This window comes from Lingula anatina, chromosome 4, assembly GCF_051362555.1.
Source record: "Lingula anatina isolate TDL-2025a chromosome 4, LinAna3.0, whole genome shotgun sequence".
Classification (NCBI taxonomy): domain Eukaryota; kingdom Metazoa; phylum Brachiopoda; class Lingulata; order Lingulida; family Lingulidae; genus Lingula; species Lingula anatina.
The window spans coordinates 25,250,115-25,273,759 of record NC_141770.1 but is presented as its reverse complement, the minus strand read 5'-3'; the positions used below and the strand labels follow the sequence as shown (position 1 = coordinate 25,273,759).

Below are 23,645 nucleotides of genomic sequence, written 5' to 3'. Positions count from 1 at the left end.
GACCTAGTTTTTGTTCAAATTTTCGGCGGAAGTAAATTTCATCTGTGTGTTCGAAGTTGAGGACATTATTTGATTATTACTGCAGCTCATCTGATAAAATTAAAAGGAAAATGCCTCCCAGAAAACGCAGGACAAGGGCAGTGTCCAGGGCAAAGCCAAAAGCTCCTTCTGGAGACGAAGGAAAAGATCTGACCCTTGAGGAAAGGAGAGCGAAGATGGAATTGTTTTTGAAGGACTTTGATGTTCATGGTAAACAAAACAGATTCCATAATAATTTTTAGCTATGACCATTGATATAAAGAGTGAAGTCCATGTTCAGAAAGTCTCTACCGCGAAATTAATATAAACAATTATCATAACATTAAGGGGGGAGGGGGGTCGTATATTTGTGCTAGTAAAGTACATGTAGCACTAGTTGATTGCAATGTGAAATGCACAGTCACTGTTACACTACAATTAAGGGGTGTATGGTGTCAAGATAAGAGTCATGCACAGTTGCTTCCCAAAAAGCCTAGTGTAAACAGTAACTCCCTTATTCACTTAACATTCTGAAATTTTTATTCTCTACATGTATTTGGAAATTATAATGGGGATACCTCCAAAGTCAATAGAACAAATTCAGGATAAGTTTTTTTTTTTTACAAAAGGGAGTTACTTTTTACAAAACTGACAGGTGTCATATGATATTATCATCTACTTTCGTTCCCTACAGTGAAGGATCGTATTGCCAAGATGAGAGCTGAAGCCAAAAGGAATTGTCAGAAAATAGAGAGTTTGTACAGGTTGGAACTAACCAAACTGCCAAAAGTAAGAAAAACTAAATAAAATAAAGGAGATTAAGATATATATATATATATATATATATATATATATATATATATAAGAGCATTTATAAAAGTAATGATAGTAGCACAGTGTTATGTTTTAGTTTTTATTTTTCATATGCATGTCTGCTACATATTAAAAATAATTAAGGAATTGCACACGATTTTTCCTTGAATTAAATTTTTTTCATGGCATTTAGGTTTTATAGTCATCATTTTATAAAGATAACAAAGGTCAAATCTATGATAACTACAATAAGCACTACTTAAAAGTATTTTAGAATTTCTATAAGTTTTTACTTTGGATGTCTTTCTTCAGTTATTGAAGCATGTAGTGATCATATGATTGAGGTTCTCAGCTGTAATGCATCTTATACTAATACTGATATTTTGTTTTATTCCAGCATATAAGAGACATGAAAAGATCAGAATTTCTCAGTAAGTAGCAACTAGGTAAATTTTTTCTCCAACTAAATGTAAAAGTTTGTGGTAAGAATTCAAGTAAAAATTGAAGGAAATGGAAAGGCATTTTTAAACAGTTTGTGAATGGTGATTTTAACAAGAAGCCTATCGTATTAAAACTCAGGAAGGTAACACGTAAAATTGGTGTTTTTTCCCACCATTTTGGTTTTTGTTTTAAAATATCATTTCTTTGTGTTTATTTTCCAGAACTTGGTGGTACTATCAGTGCAGTCAGCATGCATGAGGCAGAGGAACTTGTAGGAACACTTTCAGCGACCATAGATTCCAAACTTTCGTAAGTAATAAAATGGCATCATTAAGTATCAAAAGTCCCCTATTGGATATGCAGAATACTGTTTAAGGAAACCTTTTTGATAATTAATTATTTAGTCACAAGGCATGTGTTAAGTTTAAGAGCAAATTCATAAGGTGTATTATTTTTGTTTATAACTTTATGTGACTGACAAATGTGTTAAAGATTGAATGATTTGATGTAAGACAGTAAGTGCCTCTACAAAAGATTTAGTCTTATAAAGTAAAAACGTTTTTTGAACAGATAATGATTTATTTTTATTATAAGACCACAGTGTTTTTTTATATACATACATATCAATTACTGCAATACTGGCTACATATTATGCTATATATATTTATCTTGTTAAGCTGTCAGAGATTGAGAACTGTTTCCAAGACATCTAGCACATGTGCTACCATAGAAGAAGAGGAAGAAGAAACCACAACCAAAAAGGTCAGCAAGGACAGATACCAAAGCCTTCCCAGTTAGACACAATTGACATTAGAAATTATTTTCTGCTTACTGAACAACCTTTAAAAAACTTTGAGACAATATTTCCCCCACCTCCTGGTGTTTTATTATTATTATTTCTTTTTTTATGTATGCTCTGTTCTGTTACACAAAAACATTTCTGCATAAAAAAACCCTCTCCAATCTGTTCTAGCTTCAAAAATAGGGTCACAAAAAAGTTTTTGAGGTGTTCTCCATGGGAATACAAAAACATTTAATTTTGAACAAGTATTGCTTGAGGATTTTCTGCAGATCATTTCAAGATGTCTAAGCTATCAGATTAATTTTGAGTAATTGTCCAGTGGGTAAGTATACTTGATAATGATTTGGTGGTATACTAGTATTTGAACATCAAATGCGTGAATACATGCACCTTATAGAAATCTATTAACAGAATTTGCAATCTTTCGATGATCAAATTTTTGTTGTTGTTGTTTCAGAAACCAACACGCAGAGGAAAGGCGGTGCTGGGAGATGCCAGTAACATGCCCCCGCCACCTCCACCCACCACAGGAAGAACTAGGTATACACAGTTGAATTTATTAAAGACAAAGGCTTTTCAATCCTTTAAAACAACAAAGGGTCTATAAGTTTATGATTAAAAAATGAAAAAGATTGATATAAGTATTACATTAGGTTATGTCATTGTGACTCATAACCCTTAGTTTACTACAATCAAGACTTTTAGGAAACTGGTGATGATAATGATAATAATAATAATAAATATATTGTTAATATGACATGAGCCAAAAATGGAAAGAAGAGGTCTGATAAGTGAGTGCTATGGGTATATAGGCTACTAGGTCAATGTGACCTTGGCATTGCATGGGGCATTCACAGTTTTCAGGGAGCAGATTATCTTATTTGTTTTAAGTACTGTGCCAGTTAATACTCCCATGGATTTACCCAGTGATATTTACAAGAATTTTGTAACACGGTGTAGATCAAACCAAAGTACTATACTGGTAGAAATTTACATAAGAGAATAATTCAATCCTTAACACTGTTGTTATCAAATTTTTACTTGGTACCATTTTGAATTGTTGCAGAAGGGCCACAGCCAGGACAACACAGAATGCAAGCTACCAAACACCTTTTGGTAGAGCTGGAGGAAAGACCACCTGTGATACTCCTCTCTTTACCCCAAGGTTTGACCCCAGGTAATAATGACCTTTATTTGACCCCCTCCTTAATGACCTTGACCCAGTGTCATAGCCTCTGTTTGACTCAGAGCACATTCAGAACAGTTGATCCGTAGACTAACTAGTCTGCCGATCAAATATGGCATGGCCCACTTTAAAGCATGGCAAGATTTAATTGCCCTGCCCCTGCTGGGATGGTGTGTGTGTGTGGGAGGCGGGAATCCATTGTCAAGTGTGTGCCACATTTGGTCCGCAGACTAGTTAGTCCGTGGATCAACTTTGTCGTGATTCCAGCCTCAGACGAACAGGTAGCTTATTTAAACAGCAGGAAATACTACCTGTGATTATGATTTATTGACTTTGTCAAATAATATTTGACTCGGGGTAAATATTTTGGTATCAAATTGTTTCTTAAAATTTGGCTTTGAATGGCCACATCCAGTCCTGTTTCCACCACTACAGATACTGCTAGGAGTAAAGGATTGATGTTTGCTGTAGATCAAACCCAAGTACTATACTGATAGCGGTCTTAGATTCATTGTTTTCTTGGTGATTCGTGGGTTGGAAATAGGGGAAATTAAATATATGCAACATATTCAATTTTTCAACAAATTGTATGCAATAATCACACTCAGTAGAGGAGAAAAGTGATAAGACAACCACAAAATTTTAATAATTATCTATTTCAGACTCCCAAACACCCCTGGCACCGTCCTGCGTAAGCAGCGAGAGGGAGAGAAGACGGTGACAAGCGTGGTGAAGTACTCCATGGCAGGCAGTCCTCTGGCCCCAGAAGGTCCAGTCATGCCTGATGTCTTCCTCCCTGTGGGAGATGGACAGGTCAGTGAGGAGGGTCGATCTGGACTGGCTTCAACTTTTGGCAATAAATAAATAAATAAATAAATAAATGTTATGAAGTACAAGAAAGATTCAGTAAGAGACCTTAGTTAATTTTCTCGTGTGAGACCAAAATAATGTGCATGTTTAAATAAGGTAGTATTTGAAGGTTTTTTGTTGCAGCAAGTGGAAAATGTTGACACAGTATAACATTTGTCAATAATTGTACCACCAGCGTAGGCGCTGGCGGTACACATGGTTTTAGTCCCGACCCGTATGTTCCGCCGGCTCCGCCGGCTCCTGCGGCTCCGCCGGCTCCTGCAGCTCCGCCGGCTCCTGCGGCTCCGCCGCCAAGTCACCGTTACCGCTTCTCCTCCTAGACGGTAAAGGCCTCCATACCCATCTCTTGGATTTAGGTCACCTATAATCTCAACTCGTTCCACGTAAAATTTGGGCTTTGTCGGTATTGGGGTCTAGGTGTGGCACTCATTGCAATGCACCTTTGTCCAAAAATGGCAAAATTAAATGCTAATTATCTCCCCTACGGAAGGAATTATGGGAAAAATTTCTACAGACAGCTTTCCAAAAGTCATATGTATAGATTTCAAATATGCCCTTGGATTTGACCTTTGACCTTTATTTCAAGGTCAAACGGGCCAAAATTTTCAAAAAAACAAAATTTTTGCGGAAATAAAAATTATTTGCGCTCTTATTCAGACACCACACAGACTTAAGTAATAATATTAATGGAAAGTGTTACCCTTTGGGTCATCTTTTATCTCCGTGAATTTGGGGTCAATCGGTGCATTTTCACGGGAGTAGCGGCCATAAGATATCAAAACTGAAAACTGTCTCTAATTCGGGAACCGTAAATGCTAGACACCCATTCTTTTTTGCATTTTGTAGAGCATGTAAAGCCCAACACTGGAAATGGTCTCCATTTTTTTGTATTCCATACGGTTTTCGAGTCACCATGAACTGAACTTTGCAAATTTTGCTTCTCTTTTATCTCCAAAACTGGCAGAGATAGGTCCATAGTCTCTATTGAACTTGAATAGGAAGTCATATACTGGCAATCTACATGTGACCTTAAAATTGACCTTTGACCTACTTTTCACCATGAACTGAACTTTGCAAATTTTGCTTCCCTTTTATCTCCAAAACTGGCAGAGATAGGTCCATAGTTTCTATTGAACTTGAATAGGAAGTCATATACTGGCAATCTGCATGTGACCTTTAAATTGACCTTTGACCTACTTTTCTCCATGAACTGAACTTTGCACATTTTGCTTCCCTTTTATCTCCAAAACTGGCAGAGATAGGTCCATAGTCTCTATTGAACTTGAATAGGAAGTCATATACTGGCAATCTACATGTGACCTTAAAATTGACCTTTGACCTACCTTTCACCATGAACTGAACTTGGCAGAGATATGTCCATAGTCTCTATTGAAGTTGAATAGGAAGTCATTTACTGTCAATCTAAAAGTGACCTTAAAATTGACCTTTGACCTACTTTTCACCATGAACTGAACTTTGCATATTTTGCTTCCCCTTTATCTCCAAAACTGGCAGAGATAGGTCCATAGTTACTATTGAACACGAATAGGAAGTCATATACTGGCAATCTAAGTGTGACCTTGAAACTGACCTTTGACCTACTTATTATCATGAACTGAACTCTGCTAATTTCTTTCTCTTTTAACTCCAAACCTGGCAGAGATAGGCCCATAGTTACTATTGAAGTTGAATAGGAAGTCATATACTGGCAATTTACTGTAACCTTGGAATTGACCTTTGACCTACCTTACGATGAACTTAACTTTGATTGTACCATTTTTAGTTATATATATATTTTTTGCATATTTTGAAAATTCTTGTTGATTGCATTTTTACAGCTTGTCAAGCACAAGACTGGTGGCTGTGTTCCTTATTTTGTGTATGTGGGGGTCTATACGAATGCGCTTGCTCCAGCTGGTGGTACAATATTCGGAGGCGGTATCGCCTCTCTGATCCTCTAGTTTGAACAGATTGAAAAAAAAATGATACCATCTATGCATGATGGAAAGTGGGGGTTCTATCTTTATTCATCAAGTAATATATTTGATATTTTTTTTATTGAAAATTGGAAAAGCTTGACTATGAAAGTATTTTATACACAAAGCAGACCTTGTCCAATTTTCTGTTCTTTCAATTTTAGATGATTGCACTAAATGAAGCTAATGTGGATGAGGTGATGGATAATCTCGATGAACAGACAAAATCAACACTGGAAATTGTGCACAAAAGACTGGCAGCCATGTTTGCTAAATAGCAAGGAATCATCAACTTCAAATGGCGTATAAAAAGAAAAAGAAGTGCTGTCAGAATGAACTGTGTGACTCTTCTGATGTCATCTTTTTATGAAGAAACAGAAGGGCAAAAGATAAACAGGCTTTTGACAGAACTCAAGACTTACTGACTCAAAGGGAGCAAGTTGTGCAAACTGATTCAACTGTTTCTTCATTTCATCTTATTGTTCCAAAGTCAATATCACATCATGGTATTGGTCTTTTTTTTCTCGCAAGACCATCATAATGATCTGAAAAACAAACACCTCATTTTATGACCGGTCCTTCAGGAGAACCCAGTTGTTTTGCTTTAATAATTTGGGTTCTAACCACCCTGTACCACAGATTGATTTTTCACAAGATATTCAAAGATTTGATTTGTCTTTGGCTAATTCATGACAGTTCTCTGCTGTGATACAGCCAATGTGTACATATGTCATTAGCAGAGACATATCTGTGAATATCTAGTGGCACTTGGTACTGGGGAGGTCCTAAGGTGCACTGTCTTATTAGTACCACCAGCGTGTACGCTGGCGGTACTCATGGTTTTAGTCCCGACCCGTCTCGTCCGGCTCCGCCGGCTCCGCCGGCTCCGCCGGCTCCGTTGGCTCCGCCGGCTCCGTAAGCTCCGCCGGCTCCGCGTACTGGCGCCGGATACAAGTCACCGTTACCGCTTCTCCTCCTAGACCGCAAGGACCCCTGTCCCCATCTCTTGGATTTAGGTCACATATAACCTCAACTTGAACCCCCAGGTTTTTTTGTCTCAGTCGGTACATTGACCTGGGCGTGACGCTCCTTGAAATGCACCCTTGTCAAAATTTTTGAAAATTCAATGCCAATTATCTACCCTACGGAAGGAATTATGGGAAAATTTTCTACAGACGGCTTTCCAAAAGTCATATATGTAGATTTCAAATATGCCCTTGGATTTGACCTTTGACCTTTATTTCAAGGTCAAACGGGCCAAAATTTTCAAAAAAATGAATTTTTTTACGAAAAAAAATATTATTTGCACTATTATTCAGACACTACACAGACTTAACCAATAATTATATTGGAAAGTGTTACCCTTTGGGTCATCTTTCATCTCTGTGAATTTGGGGTCAATCGGTGCATTTTCACAGGAGTAGCGGCCATAAAATACCGAAAATGAAAACTGTCTCTAATTCGGGAACCGTTAATGCTAGCGACCCGTTCTTTTTTGCATTTTGTAGAGCATGTAAAGCCCAACACTGAGAGTGGTCTCCGTTTTTTTGTATTTCATACGGTTTTCGTGTTATGCTGTATTAAAAAGTACTTTGTGGTGGCACATTTTTGTAACTCAGAATTGTAACATTTAGTCCCTTATATCTCCAAAACTGGCAGAGATAGGTCAATAGATATTATTTAAGTTGAATAGGAAGTCATTTACTTGCAATCTAGATGTGAGCTTGAAATTGACCTTTGACCTACTTTTCACCATGAATTGAACTTTGCCAATTTTTGTTCCCTTTTATCTCCAAAACTGGCAGAGATAGGTCAATAGTTACTATTGAACTTGAATAGGAAGTCACATACTGGCAATTTAACAGTGACCTTAAAATTGACCTTTGACCTACTTTTCACCACGAATTGAACTTTGCCAATTTTTGTTCCCTTTAATCTCCAAAACTGGCAGAGATAGGTCCATAGTCACTATTAAACTTGAATAGGAAGTCACATACTGGCAATTAATCAGTGACCTTAAAATTGACCTTTGACCTACTTTTCACCATGAATTGAACTTTGCCAATTTTTGTTCCCTTTAATCTCCAAAACTGGCAGAGATAGGTCCATAGTTACTATTGAACTTAAATAGGAAGTCATGAACTGGCAATTTACTGTGACCTTTAAATTGACCTTTGACCTTCCTTTTACTATGAACTGAACTTAGCAAATTTTCGTTCACCTTTATCTTCAAAACTGACAGATAGGTCCATAGTTACTATTGAACTTGAATAGGAAGTAATACACTAGCAATCTGTGACCTTGAAATTGACCTTTGACCTACTTTTTATGATGAACTGCTTTTTGCATGTTTTCTGGCCTTTAAATCTGCAAAATTGGCAAAGAAATGTCCATGGTTGCTATTGAACTTGAATAGAAATTCATATACTATGATATTGAAATTGACCTTTGACCTACTTTTTCACCATGAACTGAGCTTTGCATATTTTCTTGCCTCTCATATCTTTAAATCTAGCAGAGATGTGCCCATTGTTTCCCCTAGGTTTTCTCTTTTGGCAGCATATATGCACCATTGACAACACATTTCAAGGAAAACCAATAGGCCTTTTGTCTAGAGAATACAGTAGTGAGCAAGGGTAGGAAAATGCAAGTCAATTTGAAAATCTGCTTGATTGTATCATTTTTAGTTATATTTTTTGCATATTTTGAGAACTCTTGTTGATTGCATCTTATAGAGCTTGTCAAACACCAGACTGGTGATGGTGTCCCTTTTAGGAGGGGGGGGGGGTCCATACGAATGCGCTTACTCCAGCTGGTGGTACAATATCTGGAGGCGGTATCGCCTCTCTGATCCTCTAGTTGTAATGGATATTCAGACACAAGTGACATAGTGACAGATGACGTTTGACGTTAATTTTCTACAACGTCATGTAAGGATCCTGAAGTACACTACTTGTGGTAAATGTTCGAAGTGTAATGTATATGGTAAATTCAAGAAAAGAGACCAAACTTGACATATTTATTTACAGATAGGATAAGTGGTGCATCACCATGCCATTTGTTTACTTAGATTTAGAATTCGACAGAGTATGATTGTGAAAATGTGTGCAGTTCTGTATGGCGGTGAACCTTTAAAAAATTAAATTGGACGGAAGTTTCTGATTTGGATGGCGATTTTAATACCTTTCTGATGTCAGTATCTGTTTCAACGTGGCGGCTGTTCACTCAGAACACAACAAACGTGCTCTTGAATAATTTTAACAGGCCCCAATAATGAGGGTACAAGTGATCTAACTTTTAGATATTAAAAAGTACACATTTAAGTGCTTTGGCATATATACAATACCTATATAGGCCATATTATACAACGCTGTAACGAAACTTTGGTTTCATTCAAATATCTCTGACTCGGCTACTTTTATCCTACAACGGAAGTTGTTGGTAAAATTGAGCCAACGAACAGCGACTGTCTGAAAGTGTTTAACCACATTTCAGTATATTTTAATGTTAATGTTCAACTCCAAAACCGAACTTCAAGAAATAATACTACGGATATGTGAGATGTGTTTTGTTTTTCATTATGTATGTTTTAATTCTTAAAAATAAATATTCTATAAGTACACTTACAGAATGTCAATTCTCAGTTGATAACATGTTTTCTTCGCTGAGATGTTCTAACACGTCTTTCCATGCCAAGTCTGGTGATGAAAAGCAGAGCAGAGGCTGCGTGCTAAAAATGTAAATAAAGAGTTGTCATTTTAACACATGCATCACCACGTATCCTCTATTATGACCTCTTAATTTTTTGCTTATACGTGGACTCTAATCCAGACCCACCTTCAATAATTGTCATATGGCTAAATGTGTTTCTGCCACGGTCATACTAATCTTACATGTACATTTCCGCGCGGTACCGTTCACACGGATTTTCGGGTGACCCCCTCTTGCCATAATTCCAATTATTGAACAAAGCAAAAATATTAATTATTTAATGTAGATTTATTTTCCTCTTTGGATTATAAATGTCAACACCAGAAACTAAGAGAGACCGGTTGTTAGGCAGGCCTCATAAAGGATAGTTCTGCTCTGGCGTTGATGCTGCTTGTTAAATAACTTACGATGGTTTTAAAACCTAAGATGGAAATTAACCTTTATATTGGCCTCTCTCCGAACTCTTTCGTTTAAATGGTAGCAACAGAAGTAGAAAAACACATAATTTAAATTTTAATGATGGCTGAATGTTAAGCAGACGAAATATCGGAGGGTAAATTTTCATTTTCACATTTCAAGTTCCATGTATATATTGAGGTTTAAAGGTGCATATTAAGCGAGTAGTTATGTCAAATCATTGTCACTAATAAACCCGACTAAATGCCAACGTAAAATTTCAAATCGCAGATTTCAAATCACAGAATACTATGTCATTGCCCGTCCCTCCCCCCCCCCCCCCCCCCCCCAAAAAAAAAAAAAAAAAAAAAAAAAGAATTTTTCTGTGTACTTTGCTAGCTTTACTGTCTGGAGGGTAAAGAAGATCAAATTTGCAACAGAAATTTGAAGAAGGTGCAATTTTAAAACATTTTTCGGCTGACCGAGTCATTTATTTTATTTTATTATTTGCCTTTGGTATGTGGCTTTTATTTGGGTGTGTAAGAAAGTGTGCAGTAAACTATTCGTATTTCCCAGAAAACGATTATTGAAAATAAGACGAAACTTATGACAGACTTTAGACTTGTTAGGCACTAGCTGACGATTTAAACATGTAAAGACAAAAAGATGTTTCGACCCCCCCCCCCCAAAAAAAAAAAAAAACACTTACACACGTGTTATATTGTAATACGACAAATTGGCGTAAGATTCAAAAGTCTACTTAAATAAAAAAAAATTCCATTTATGTGGTGGGCCCTGGAGTATATTTCTGTAGACTTTTATCTTGCAAAGAATTGTGTGACAATCTGAAAAATAAACTCCATGCGCAAAATACAGCGACATAAAGGGGGCGCATTTTTATACTTTCAAAATAGTAGCAATAGTTTGTTCGACCTCGGGTAGGTATGTGTCAATAATAGGTAAAGTGCTTTTATTCGGTATAATTCGTGTCACAGTCTGATAAACGGCACGTTTAACAGACCACATTCAGCTTGCTGTGCTGAACTATCAGAAATGTTGTTCTTAGCCGTTTTCACAGCGTTTGCTACCACCGTCACTGGCTCTCCCAGTTTTGCTGGCTTTACCCATCACGTGGTTTTAAAGGATGACGTCTACTTTTTATCCTGGAAATTCGACAATGAAACCATCACGTTCGAGACCCAGGTTCGAACCACAGGCTATGTAGGACTTGGATTCTCTCCCAATGGGGGTATGACAGGGGCGGATATCGTCATCGGATGGGTGAAGGACGGAGCCGCTTATTTAAAGGTAATATAAGAGGCATTTGGGTGCTGGTTTATTTTTCACTTAGATCACGTCTTTAGTGTGTCCAGATTGACTTTCATCGACCACAATTAAGTCTTGATTTGCGGACAAGGATTCAGCGTTGTTCTACCCTCTACCAGGGCTGCATATTATATTACGTGGCCTTATTCTCTAACGCGACCCTGCGAGCAGCGTTGTTCAATGCCTTGGTGTTTTTAATGTGCAGAAAGGATTCTCGAAATATTTCGTACAAAAAATTCCTATGCCTTCACACTTATTGTTTGTTTACTAATTCATTTATCTATTTTTTCCAACGGTGCGAGGTCGATGTCATCCCATATTTCATCTTAGCTAGTTTGGTTCAAGGGCGCCAAAATGACAACATCAACAACACGCTTCGTGCCTTCTAGTACCCGAGTTCAACGATAATCCCTTACTGCGATCCTTTAATTGGCAAATAGGGGATAATGGTTTTGGGTACTCACCTTTAGAATATAAAAGACAATTTAAGGATTAGTTTGCACAAAAAACGGTCGTGCTTTCAATAGCAAGCCCTATTTTCGATAAGCTCCACAGTGTATTTGTAATCAAAATGTGTGCGCGCACATTTATGCGTATGTTTAAGTTTCACGTACAAATGTCTAAGACTTACAATATCGCTGCAGGATATATCGGTAGGGAAAATCTATATTGCCCATATGAAAATAATAGCAAATGGGGCGATAAAAGGCTTTACACTTAAACCTGAAAAAACACGCGAAGCATGACTTTCAGAAAAAAAGTAGCACCGCTTTATTACTATAAGGAGTCAGAAAACAAGATGAAGAACTTTCACAAGTTGTACATTTTGTTTGCCTTGGTTTTTGCGTCTACATATATATCAACCGACGTTTAATTCCAATGTTAAACGATTTTTATCATGATTCATAAATGGCGTTTATACTATTTTTTGCAAAAAAAATAAAAAAATAAAAAAATAAAATAAAAAAATAAAAAAATAAATAAAAAATTCTCTTAATATAGGAAAAAGTAGGATAATCCCCTAAAATAGGTAAAAATAGTAACTTGACGTCCCGTCAGTTTCATTTGCTTTCATAGCTTTGTAAAAAAAAATTTGTTTTCATCCACGTTAATTTCATCTTCCAAAATTCTTTGCTATTGCTGCTTATTTCTTTTTACTGTCATACAGACTCTGTTACTCACACTTCAGCTTTCAAGAAAAGAGATCAATGAAAAGAAAGAGAATTGTCTTTTACTTCAGTCATTATTGTTTAAAAGTTCAGTCAATACACTAATTAAGCTAAAACTTTAATACCCATCTAAATCCAAGCCTATTGATTTATGTGTAATCTGACACTACATCAGTATCTGCAAATACATTTCTAAACATTGCAACAGGGTAAATGTTAGGTCTCAGTTCTGAAGCACTGCTATCATTTAACTCCATTTTGACTACAGTATCTATATCAGATTCCCTTTGATCATTTGTCCCGTGTGACATAGCCTCATCTTGAAATTCTCTTTTTATAGATTGGAGTGAAACCATTGTCCCATGTGGTATATTCTCTTCTTGAAATTCCTTTCTTATAGTCTGAAGTGAGGCTTCTGTGTGAATCATTTCATGTTGTTTGCATTGACTTCTGATGCTATAACTCTTTTCACAATACTTGCATTTAAATGATTTTTCTTCAGTGTGGTTCTTTTCGTGTAGTACACAACTTTGTTTGCTACAGAAACTATTTTCACAATACTGGCATTTGAATGGTTTTTCTCCAGTGTGAGTCCTCACATGTTGTTCACATTTACTTTTGACGCAAAAACTCTTTTTACAATACTTGCATTTAAATGGTTTTTCTCCGGTGTGGTTCATTTCATGTTGTATACAACTTTGTTTGCTACAGAAACTATTTTCACAATACTGGCATTTGAATGGTTTTTCTCCAGTGTGGGTCCTTTCATGTTTTATAAAATTTTGCTTACGACCAAAACTCTTTCCACAATACTGACATTTGAATGGTTTTTTTCCAGTGTGGTTCATTTCATGTTGTATACAACTTTGTTTTATGCTGAAACTCTTTTCACAATACTGACATTTGAAGGGCTTTTCTCCAGTGTGGGTCCTTTCATGTCGTATACAACCCCGTTTAACATTAAAACTCTTTTCACAATACTGGCATTGGAATGGTTTTTCTCCAGTGTGGATCATTTCATGCTGCATACAATTTCGTTTACCACTGAAACTCTTTTCACAATACTGGCATTTAAATGGTTTTTCTCCAGTGTGAGTCTTTTCATGCGCTATACAACCCTGTTTGATTTTAAAACACTTTTTGCAATACTGGCATTTGAATGGTTTTTCTCCAGTGTGAGTCCTTTCATGTTGTTTACATCTACTTTTGACACTATAACTTTTTTCACAATACTGGCATTTAAATGGTTTTTCTACAGTGTGGATCATTTCATGTTGCATACAGTTGGGTTTACCACTAAAACTCTTTTCACAATACTGGCATTTAAATGGTTTTTCTCCAGTGTGAATCCTTTCGTGTTGTTTATATTTACTTTGGCGGGTAAAACTCTTTCCACAATACTGGCATTTGAATGGTTTTTCTCCAGTGTGGTTCATTTCATGTTGTATGCAACTCCATTTAACAGTGAATCTCTTTTCACAATACTGGCATTTGAAGGGTTTCTCTCCAGTGTGGGTCCTTTCATGTTGTTTACAACTAGGTCTGACAATAAATCTCTTTTCACAATACTGGCATTTGAAGGGTTTTTCTCCAGTGTGGATCCGTTCATGATGTATACAGCTCTTTTTAACACCAAAACTCTTTTCACAATACTGGCATTTGAATGGCTTTTCTCCAGTGTGAGCCATTTTGTTCCTTTTTACAACACTGACTCATGGATGGTCACTTCCCTCCTGTCATTTCTTAAGTAGTTGTTTCTGTTATTTAATCCCCTTTCACATGATCTGCATTTGTATTGTTGCTCTCCACTTAGTTTATAACTTTTTGCATGGTTTCTGCAGGTATACGTTATGGTGTTCTTGTCACAGAACTGGCAGGTGTTGGTCTTCTTGCTCCTTGTTGAGAACAGTAACTGCTGGAGCCTGGAAATCTTGTGACAGGCACAAAACCAACCTCTGTTCTCAAAGTAATGTTCAGGTATACATTCACTAATAGCCAATCCTTCACTAGTAGCACCTCCAATACTTCAGGGGTTTATTTTAGTTACTTACATCTTGAATTCCTAGTTTTGACTATTGTGATTCCACATTTACCTTAGTCCATAAATAACCCACTATGGTGTTCTATTGTTCAACTAAATGAAAAACAAAGTCTTTAGAGTCAATGTGCCTTCTCTCTTGAACATCAGATAGGTACACCCGATAAATGAAGATAAAGAACTTGCCGAACAATACCCGACATTTGAACGCAGCGACGAATGGCACTTAGAGCTCTATGAATACCACAATTCTCTGAGTTTATAAATTACAGCTGTTTAGAATGGACTGTAGGTACAAATTTCCATGCAGGGCGTCACGCACTCAGTCTAGGGTGTGACTGAAAAGCGCAATACACTGCAATACAGCGGTCGTGACGACGTGGAACAACTTCTTGAAGGCTAGTTGCAGTTAACGTGAACGGAGGGTTGCAATCTCACGAGCGACCACATTTCGATCGAAAACATCTTTCAGCAAAGTTCCGTGATGCTATCTGATTTCCGATTATAACCGCGAACAGTAGCCTGAATAACTAGAAGTAAACCTCAGAGTCAGATAAAAGTTACAAGATTCGTATCAGTGAAAAGGGTAATACACTCTTGTTCGATACTATTAGTCTAATAGCTTCCAGGACAAGCCGCATTGCAATTCATCAACGGGGTGTTTGAGGTTAGCTTTACCGTCAACAGGTTAAAGAATGTGCTTTATTAGAATTTACTGGTAGATTTTAAATCTTATATATTGTTTAATATAAAAATATTGTTAATAATATTTAGACGAATTAAAAATAAACTCCCTTTTTCCAATGGACACCGAAATAAATGATCGAACGAACCGCCCTTTTTTGCAGGAAAAAAACGGTCTGCTCTTAGTAAATTTTTCTAGGTAGACGAAGGTTTCGTGCGGAAAAAAAGACCCTCATTTTGAAATTGCTGAACGTGCCTGAAATGGATTGTCATACCTGAAATGGATTGTCAGCTGTTGAGACTGCTCTTAAAAGTTGTTTGTACCTCTCATGTTTCAAATCTCTCGATCTCCCTTCACTCTCAGGTGACTCGGTTATAATGCTCAAGTGCGAAGAGAACACGAACTAACAGCGGGAGCTAACAAATAGGCTTAGAATACAGGTGCAGTGTTGCGCAAAGCTTGGGCATAATAACTTTTTCCATGCGCAAAGGAACATTTACGTCAGTCTGTTGTTTACTCTGTCGGGAATTCGAAGAGATTACAAAAGAACTAAATCCAAAATTTAAAACCAAACTTAATTTGTAGTCTTCCCTGACCTTAGACTATATAAAACAGTAGCAGTCAGTTTTCTGACAATAAAGACGTGTACGTCTCATGTGTCATACAACTGTAGGCCTACCAATACTTGGGGGGAAGGGGTGGGGGACGGGCTAGTTCACGAACTTCGAAGGAAGTTGGCCCCTCGACAATTTATGAAATTTATGTACGACGTACAAAATTTATAATGTGCTCTTGTAACTTGACCAAATTCCACCTTGCAAACAAAGGGTCGGTCGTAAAATACCTTTTATTCAACTTAATACATGCATTTGGAGAACTCAGTGGCTTTTTCCCATCTGAAACTATCCACCATAATTGCACGTTTTCAAAAGAATCATCACTAATATCGAACAAATTTTGACAGTATTGACGTAAACATATGCAAGTACACATTTACAATTTTTTTTCCAAAAATGCTCAGGACCGATATGCCACTGCGACCCAAGAGCCATCTGTCGACGACAGCCAAGACGTGGAGCTAATCTCCGGCAGTGAGAACGGCACTTTTACGACTTTACTTTTTAGACGTAAACTGGTCACGTGCGATAGTAAGGACAACGAGATAACAGTGAGTAATAGCAAACATGAATACTTGGCTAGAGAGAGAGAGAGGCTCAGAAAACAAACAAAATCGTACAGAAAATTTGCCAAAACACAAATCAAAGGGGTAATTCTTCTTCGAAAATAAATTGAACTCTGGTGGATATGAAATTTTTATAAGGAGTTGGGTCTGGCATTTTTCTTCTTGTTGAAAACCACTGCGGTTAAATCTATTTTGTTTTGCAACAAGAAGGGCGGACCCCTCACCCTAGTTCTACGTACCTGTGCGAAAAATGGCAGAGTTAGGGAGGGCAAGGGGCGACAAAAATGTTTTTCATTCTTTTCGACATCCGAATTCCGCCAGTGTAAAATATCATATTGCCATCGCCCTTTGACGTATGTTATGTGATTTTTATTTTCATGTTAAGCAAAATACCATGCGCGTCATATGGGCTTACCACGATTCAGACCCAGTGGCTGAGACGAATCTTCTGTATCATGGGAACGTGAACCGTGGAGCGAAGAGCATGTTTCTTCTGGAGCCCGCTGATAACCCAGTTAAAACCGTCACTATACCGAGCGATGCGTATACCATGGAATTTGTACACAATAAGGTAAATCAGTTTTATGAGTAATGGTAGCTCGTGCCTTCAGTTGAAACCATCGTTAACTACCCCCTAGCTGCCGTATCAGACATTTAAGCTGATTCCTTTGATTGTACTTAGAGAGAATCCTCCGCACAGTTGGGTCAATCTGAATAGCACCTATAGATCAACACGATCGAACATTTTTTACAATATGAGGTACTTAACTTCCAGGTCCGTGTACCTTCAACTTCTGACACTACATATTGGTGTTCAGGCTTCACGCTGCCCAGTTTTCCTGAGGTCCATCATATGATAAAGGTACGTAGCCGTTCTTCATGACGGGAAACCTAAAAACATAAAATAATATACCGACGTCGTTTTTTTTTTGTTTTTTTTTTCGGACGTTTAAGTGCATTTCTCTTGTACTGCAGGTCTTTTAATCGATTTGTCTTATGCAAATTATATATGCACTTGTGATTTAACAAAGAAAAATGAGTAAAAAAAAACGATACAAGATGTAACTTATTTAGGCTCTAAATGATTTAAAAAAAGTATCGGTACCGCTTGGATTCTTCTAGTATTTTCGTATCAATGGCCCCCTTTGTAGTATAGCAATTACGGCTGTAACATATTATTATGTAGGTATTGTAAGCGTAATTAAAACATAAAAATACATTTGGAGGGGACGTTTAATTACACGTAAGAACTGAGGTACATAATGGTGAAACCAATAGGTGCCGAGACCAAAGCCGACCAATATTTAAAGATAACATTGCTCACGTTCTAGGGAGAGCCAATAGTTCCAGTCGGCCACGAAGCTCTTGTACACCACATCGTAGTGTACGCCTGCAGCCATCAGTTTAACTTCACCCAATACGCCAATTACAGTGAAGCATGTGACCTTCAGGCCAATATGCCTCCAGATCTCAAGTTGTGTGTCCTGCTGTTGATGGCGTGGGCAGTGGGGGGAGAGGTCAGTACCGATATCACCTACATCAGTACCTATATACGGAACGCCTATATCCGTAGCATTGGCAGATTTTGCAATTTTAAAATCATCGTCATTTTTACCTAGAGGCCTCCGCCAAGGATATACAGTGTATTTTCACTTCTATTTGTTTGTTCGTTGCCAGCTTAACTCAAAAAGTTATAGAAATGGTTATTTTGATAAAATTTTAGGAAAGGTCAGCTACAGTCCAACTTTTAAGTGATTAGATCTTGGTGACGATCTATTTATTAATAAATGGTTATAGTTATTGTTAGATAGATAATTATTTTTCTTGATGGAGGCCTGCTCTGAGCGATTTTATAGTTTCATATTAAATTATCTTTCGTTGACAATGCTTCTTGCGCATGCAATGAATAAGGCAATTGCCAAATCAGTCAACTTATCGATTCATTCAACTTATCTGAGATTACAGGCTCAGGTGTATCCAGAAAATGTTGGCTTACCTTTTGGGGGTGAAGGCGATCCCACCTTCCTTTATGTTGAAACTCACTATGACAACCCAGGTCTAAGAAATGGTAAGTTTAGGTTTAACGACACCTCCGACCAGTCTGCGTTTCAAGTTGTTATCAATAAAATTTTGTGATATTCTGATCTGTTTCTGATCTGTTTCACCATTTTATTAACAAAAACAGACGTGAGATGATTCAGTATGTTTACGACCTGTTAATATCTTCTTTATCATAACGTGGGTCATGTATGTGTAACTCATAATTCTAGTCGATTTTTTTTTTATTTTACGTTATTGTACGTGTCTGTCGGGTTTAACCAGCACCATGAACAAATTACTGCAAAACATGTCTAGCTAATATCAGTTTTTGGCATGTTAGTTTGGGGACATATTATTGTCCTTGGTTAGGGTTTGTCTTCATTTTGCGTACAATGGTCATCCGGTCCTGCATGTATATTTCACATGAGTATAGTTTTTGAGTCTATCAGTGGATTGAGAACCCAAAAAATGTAAGTCTAGATTTAAAACATCAAGATCAATGATTTTATATCTAATTTTATCCCACTGCATTCAACTTTTTTATTTTCCTTACAGATTATGTTGATTCATCTGGCGTTCGTTTTACCTTTATTCCACGCCGCCGCCAGTATGACGCAGGAGTTTTGGAAATAGGCGCACTAACCTATAAGAATTATGTCATTCCGCCATACTATGACGAGTTTTATACTTGGGGACAGTGCTCCGGTTGCTTACAAAGTGTACGCAGAAGCAGAATTGATTAATGTAGATGTATACTAATGTTTAGCTACATGTACTTACATGTATATTGGGATAGTTTTTCAATATCACCAATAACAGGGAAACAACTTAAGGGATTCATAATCACAACTGAGTAGAATAGCATTCATTTGGTTGAGTAGGAGATGCTAGGTCTATAAGTTAATATATACTTCTCGTAAGAAAGGCAAATGATGGCAAAATGTAGGCACACTTTGCACAACTAAAACTAAATGTCAATCATTGCTTATCAAAACCCACATACATAAGACCACGCTATTTTCTTTATTTCATTTCAATTTCAGGCTTTAGAAAACGTGCCACAAGGTATAAAAGTGTTTAGTACCTTCCTCCACACACATTTGGCGGGAACTGCCATTTACATGCGTCACTTCCGGAACGGAACAGAACTTCCGTACATTGCATACGACGAAAACTACGATTTCAACTTTCAGGAGTACAGATATTTTACTGAACCCGTAACCGTCCTGTCGGTGCGTTTATATATCATATATTTCAACAGATAATTCATGTTTTTAGGTTTATTATCTTACCGTTTAGTGTAAGCTAGGCGGAAAGAAACTCATATCGGCTATGGCCACTTCTTAACCAGAAAATAAGATGAGAGTTTGTATTAAAAAGCAAAACCAACCAATGCTGATGTTGGAGGTGGATTTAGAATAAGATGTCCACGAAAATGCAGGGCAAACTGGGGCCTATAAAACAAACTTTTCAGACTATTCCCCTGTACTGATCTGCTTAGAGATATGTTTTAATTTATGACCTGTTTTTCTGAAATGTGTTTGAGCAAGTGGTAATGACATGTACCGTAAAGTACAGTGTATAGTATGCGTTTTATTTAACATAGAACAATGGGAATATTGCCTATTCCAATTGCATTGTACTCTTAATCTATTTGTTTCAGAGCGATGACTTGGTAGCCTACTGTAGATTCAAGAGCAGCGACAGAACCACTGTAACATGGGTAAGGTCCACAAAAAATGGGACAATAGATTGGCTGTAGAAAAAAAAACCTGAAATGCATTCTGATAATAATTTGACATAATTTGCCAGGATCATCAAAATACATTCACCCATTTGTTGGACATTATAAAAGCCTTCGGGTGGTCATAGGTTTGTTATATATAATTATATAGGTTTGTTATATATAATTATGGGTCTCTGCCTGTATAGAATCACTGCAATATAAGCGGAGACCCACCCGATTCAAAGACTATTCTAACCTACATGTATACCTGTGAAAAAATGTCGTTGAAGAATTATTTCTGCATTGTTTCATTGTGGAAAAACCGCCATTCGATCAGGAAAAGTCCGTTCTAAATTTATTAAATTTGATATACGCTCTGTGATATATCTCTGTTTGGATCAACTTAAGGGGTAAAAAAGAAAAATACACCCCGACTCCCTTTGAAATTGCTGCCTACAGACCTGTATGTGACAGAGATTCTAATTTGGGAAACGTGTATGGCAAGTCTGAAAAGGTAACTCTGTAGCCCACGATACTGGTTTTGCTTAGTTTATTGGGGTTTTAATTGGAATTGGTTATTAATTAATTACCCTAGTCTCACATTTTAGGGTGGATTTAGTACTAATGAGGAAATGTGCATTGGGTTCATGATGTACTACCCACGTGTCAACCTGACGACCTGCGTAAGCGGGTCGCTGCAGTCGGAGCTGATCAAGATAGCCCCACAGGTTACTGCATCGTAAGTGACTTAATTTGTGGTGAAGGTTCACAATAAGCGTGTCATCAGATGGTACTTAATTTATTATTACTCATTGTTTTGACTGTGTCTTACCAATTTCACTCAGCTTTGATTGCTTGCGCTGAAAAATTCTTTTGAATGCCTTTGAATACGTTTACAGGTCCAGAAACTTTGGCTTCACCGTGGTTGTTCAAGAGCCGTCCCAACACAGAGGAAAGAAATTTGAGTATGTCATGGAAAACATGGTGAACTGGCATGACCCTGCAACTCGCCAAGCCTTTCAAGCTCTTGAAATGAATGTCACTCGACAACTGTACTGTACTGGCAATCATGGATTTTCAAAGGTGAGATCGATTGAAGAAGAATTTTATCAGCTGTGTTAGTTATAAGAATGATTTTTTCTTCAGTCAACAGCTAATATTGAGATAGGTTTTACCTCCAATATTTCGATGTCTATCAGGACCTCCTCTTCTTCAGGGAATGAGGCTATCCAGGTGAATAGCCTCTACTCAGGAGATATACTTGCCCCCCCTCCCCCATTGTCTTAGGGGGGAGAGAGACACAGGCGATTGAAAAAGAAAAGGTGAAACGAGCTCTGAGAAATTGCGGATATCCGGAATGGGCATTAAAAGAAGGAGAAAAGATGGGAAAGAAACAAAAACAAAGAAGTGTCCATACCACAGCTCAGAACAGTTACAAAAAAGAGAAAAAAACAAGTCATTGTATTACCTTACACCAGGGGGGTCTCGGAACGCTTACAACGGACATTTAAAAAATACAACATTAACTTGTACAGCAAAGCAGGGTTAACCATCCGGAATGCAGTAGTAAGTCCCAAAGACCCATTAGACAACAATAAAAAGTGTGGAGTTGTCTATGAAATGGAATGTGAGGGTGTGGTGAGAAATATGTAGGTGAAACGGGAAGATCAGAGAGAATAGCTGAACACCAAAAATCGGTCAACAATAGAGACAGCAAGTCAGCATTAAGCCAGCATGAGGAACAATCCGGACATAAAGCATCATATGGTCCTATAATCGACAAAATCAAGGTGATTGACAGTGAACCAAGGGAAAATTACAAAAAAAGTCCTAGAATCCATCCTAATCAAAAAGACAGGGGCCAGTCTCAACAGAAATGATGGTGCCATCCTCCCTGACCTTTACCCCCCCCCCTTTCCTAAGACAATAGGAGGGGGGGGGGGGGCAAGTACATCTCCTGAGTAGAGGCTGTTCACCTGGGTAGCCTCATTCCCTGAAGAAGATGTCCTGATAGACATCGAAATATTGGAGGTAAAACCTATCTCAATATTAGCTGTTGACTGAAGAAAAAATCACATCATTCGAGATCGATTGGGTTACGTTTTATCACTGGATATCAAGCAGTGGTATATTTTCAAACATACTGTATATACAGAACATGAACATCGATTCTGGGACCCACTGTTGTAAGCTGGATCTATAAAACTTCGTCAAAACACAGGGTTGATTTCTTTACAAGAACCGTAAATGATAGTATATGACTATGATGATAAATAACATGTGGCATTTAAAATGCGCGATTTCTAGTACATGGTCACGCCCGTAAAAACATAAAAAGCACTGTCGCGTACACGTTCACGCGCGCGCGTGCACACACACGCACACACACACTACGTCATTCTTTGCAACCAGCGATAAAGAACTCAGAGATACAGGTGATATATGAGCGTGAAAAAAATATTTACTTATTTATTCTAGTGGACCCACATCCAAACCCTTCAGATCAGCACACCATACCAGTTACCGAAGGCATCCTGCCCTCCAACCAACTCAACCACTGCGCCAACCACTGCTTCAACCACTCTGGGGTCTGTGTCGTCTGCCGATGAAACCACATGCGTTACCATGGTGACCATTCTCAATGGCTTGATTGTTCTGCTGCTGTTCATGCAGTGAGGTAGATACACAGAGGAAAACAACAAGTGATGGCAAAATGTTGACAATGTTTCCATTGATCAGTCCCCTAATATTGAACACATTAAATATATAGGAATTCATTATGAATTATAAATGTGGACAATTATTATCACTCCAATGCAAATAACGACACCATCCCTTAACCCATCTCTTATATGCTAGGACGCTACATGTATATACAAAGAAATGTGTTTCTCTTTTGATATAAGAGTTCTCTGTTTCTTTAGGGTGTTAGCAATGTTATGTCACACTCATACATATATTTATAGCAAAAAATAAAAAAGCACAATTTTAAGACCAGGGAATTTATGTATGTCCCGAGTTATTAGGCTACCAACTTCTTTATTAGAGTTTTAATTAAAAGCAATTGCTGGTGTGCAAACCCAGAAAATTACGGAGAAACATAATACTTCGTCGCACCTCTGCGAGTTAATGTCAACATCTTTATGAGTGCAGTGTAGTGGATTCTCGATTTTTTTATATTCGTATATAATCATTGGCTAAATAAATTTTCATCTTTTTCTATCTTATGTTGTGAGGATCAAACAGCACTTTTTAACTCTGATAT

General features: G+C 37.5%; 3 protein-coding genes across 4 annotated transcripts; 2 read left to right on the top strand and 1 right to left on the bottom strand.

The window, feature by feature from the left end:
- Positions 1-3: 3 nt before the first annotated feature.
- Positions 4-9,666, top strand: LOC106153340 (borealin). Its single transcript, XM_013527228.2, has 9 exons — positions 4-249; positions 713-807; positions 1,229-1,262; positions 1,494-1,581; positions 1,950-2,034; positions 2,532-2,614; positions 3,141-3,251; positions 3,923-4,073; positions 6,271-9,666. Exons 1-9 carry the CDS (start codon positions 111-113, stop codon positions 6,382-6,384), a joined length of 900 nt encoding a protein of 299 aa, XP_013382682.2. The 5' UTR covers positions 4-110; the 3' UTR covers positions 6,385-9,666.
- A 1,521-nt stretch (positions 9,667-11,187) lies between these two features.
- LOC106151879 (DBH-like monooxygenase protein 1) lies at positions 11,188-23,597 on the top strand. The gene is made up of 12 exons (XM_013525314.2): positions 11,188-11,521; positions 16,453-16,599; positions 17,000-17,185; positions 17,390-17,476; positions 17,946-18,131; positions 18,580-18,682; positions 19,210-19,373; positions 19,698-19,886; positions 20,318-20,377; positions 20,989-21,119; positions 21,280-21,463; positions 22,859-23,597. Exons 1-12 carry the CDS (start codon positions 11,267-11,269, stop codon positions 23,054-23,056), a joined length of 1,890 nt encoding a protein of 629 aa, XP_013380768.2. The 5' UTR covers positions 11,188-11,266; the 3' UTR covers positions 23,057-23,597.
- Positions 12,749-15,349, bottom strand: LOC106153320 (uncharacterized). 2 transcript variants are annotated; one of them, XM_087011883.1, is made up of 2 exons: positions 15,126-15,349; positions 12,749-15,084 (listed from the first exon to the last, which is right to left on the bottom strand). In XM_087011883.1, the coding sequence occupies exon 2, from the start codon at positions 14,394-14,396 to the stop codon at positions 12,858-12,860; it is 1,539 nt and encodes a 512-aa protein (XP_086868009.1). In that variant the 5' UTR covers positions 14,397-15,084; positions 15,126-15,349; the 3' UTR covers positions 12,749-12,857. The 2 variants fall into 2 exon arrangements, with proteins under 2 accessions (XP_086868009.1, XP_086868010.1); XM_087011884.1 differs by having other exon boundaries at positions 12,749-14,842.
- Positions 23,598-23,645: the final 48 nt, after the last annotated feature.

What these genes read in the sequence shown, in the direction of transcription:
- LOC106153320 (XM_087011883.1), bottom strand. Translation starts at nt 14,396, where the DNA reads ATGGCTCACACTGGAGAAAAGCCATTCAAATGCCAGTATTGTGAAAAG.
- LOC106151879 (XM_013525314.2), top strand. Translation starts at nt 11,267, where the DNA reads ATGTTGTTCTTAGCCGTTTTCACAGCGTTTGCTACCACCGTCACTGGC. An exon ending in ACGGAGCCGCTTATTTAAAG is followed by an intron (nt 11,522 to 16,452) that starts GTAATATAAGAG and finishes AAAAATGCTCAG; the next exon opens with GACCGATATGCCACTGCGAC. An exon ending in TGGAATTTGTACACAATAAG is followed by an intron (nt 17,186 to 17,389) that starts GTAAATCAGTTT and finishes CTTAACTTCCAG; the next exon opens with GTCCGTGTACCTTCAACTTC.
- LOC106153340 (XM_013527228.2), top strand. Translation starts at nt 111, where the DNA reads ATGCCTCCCAGAAAACGCAGGACAAGGGCAGTGTCCAGGGCAAAGCCA. An exon ending in GAAGGACTTTGATGTTCATG is followed by an intron (nt 250 to 712) that starts GTAAACAAAACA and finishes CGTTCCCTACAG; the next exon opens with TGAAGGATCGTATTGCCAAG. An exon ending in CCCACCACAGGAAGAACTAG is followed by an intron (nt 2,615 to 3,140) that starts GTATACACAGTT and finishes GAATTGTTGCAG; the next exon opens with AAGGGCCACAGCCAGGACAA.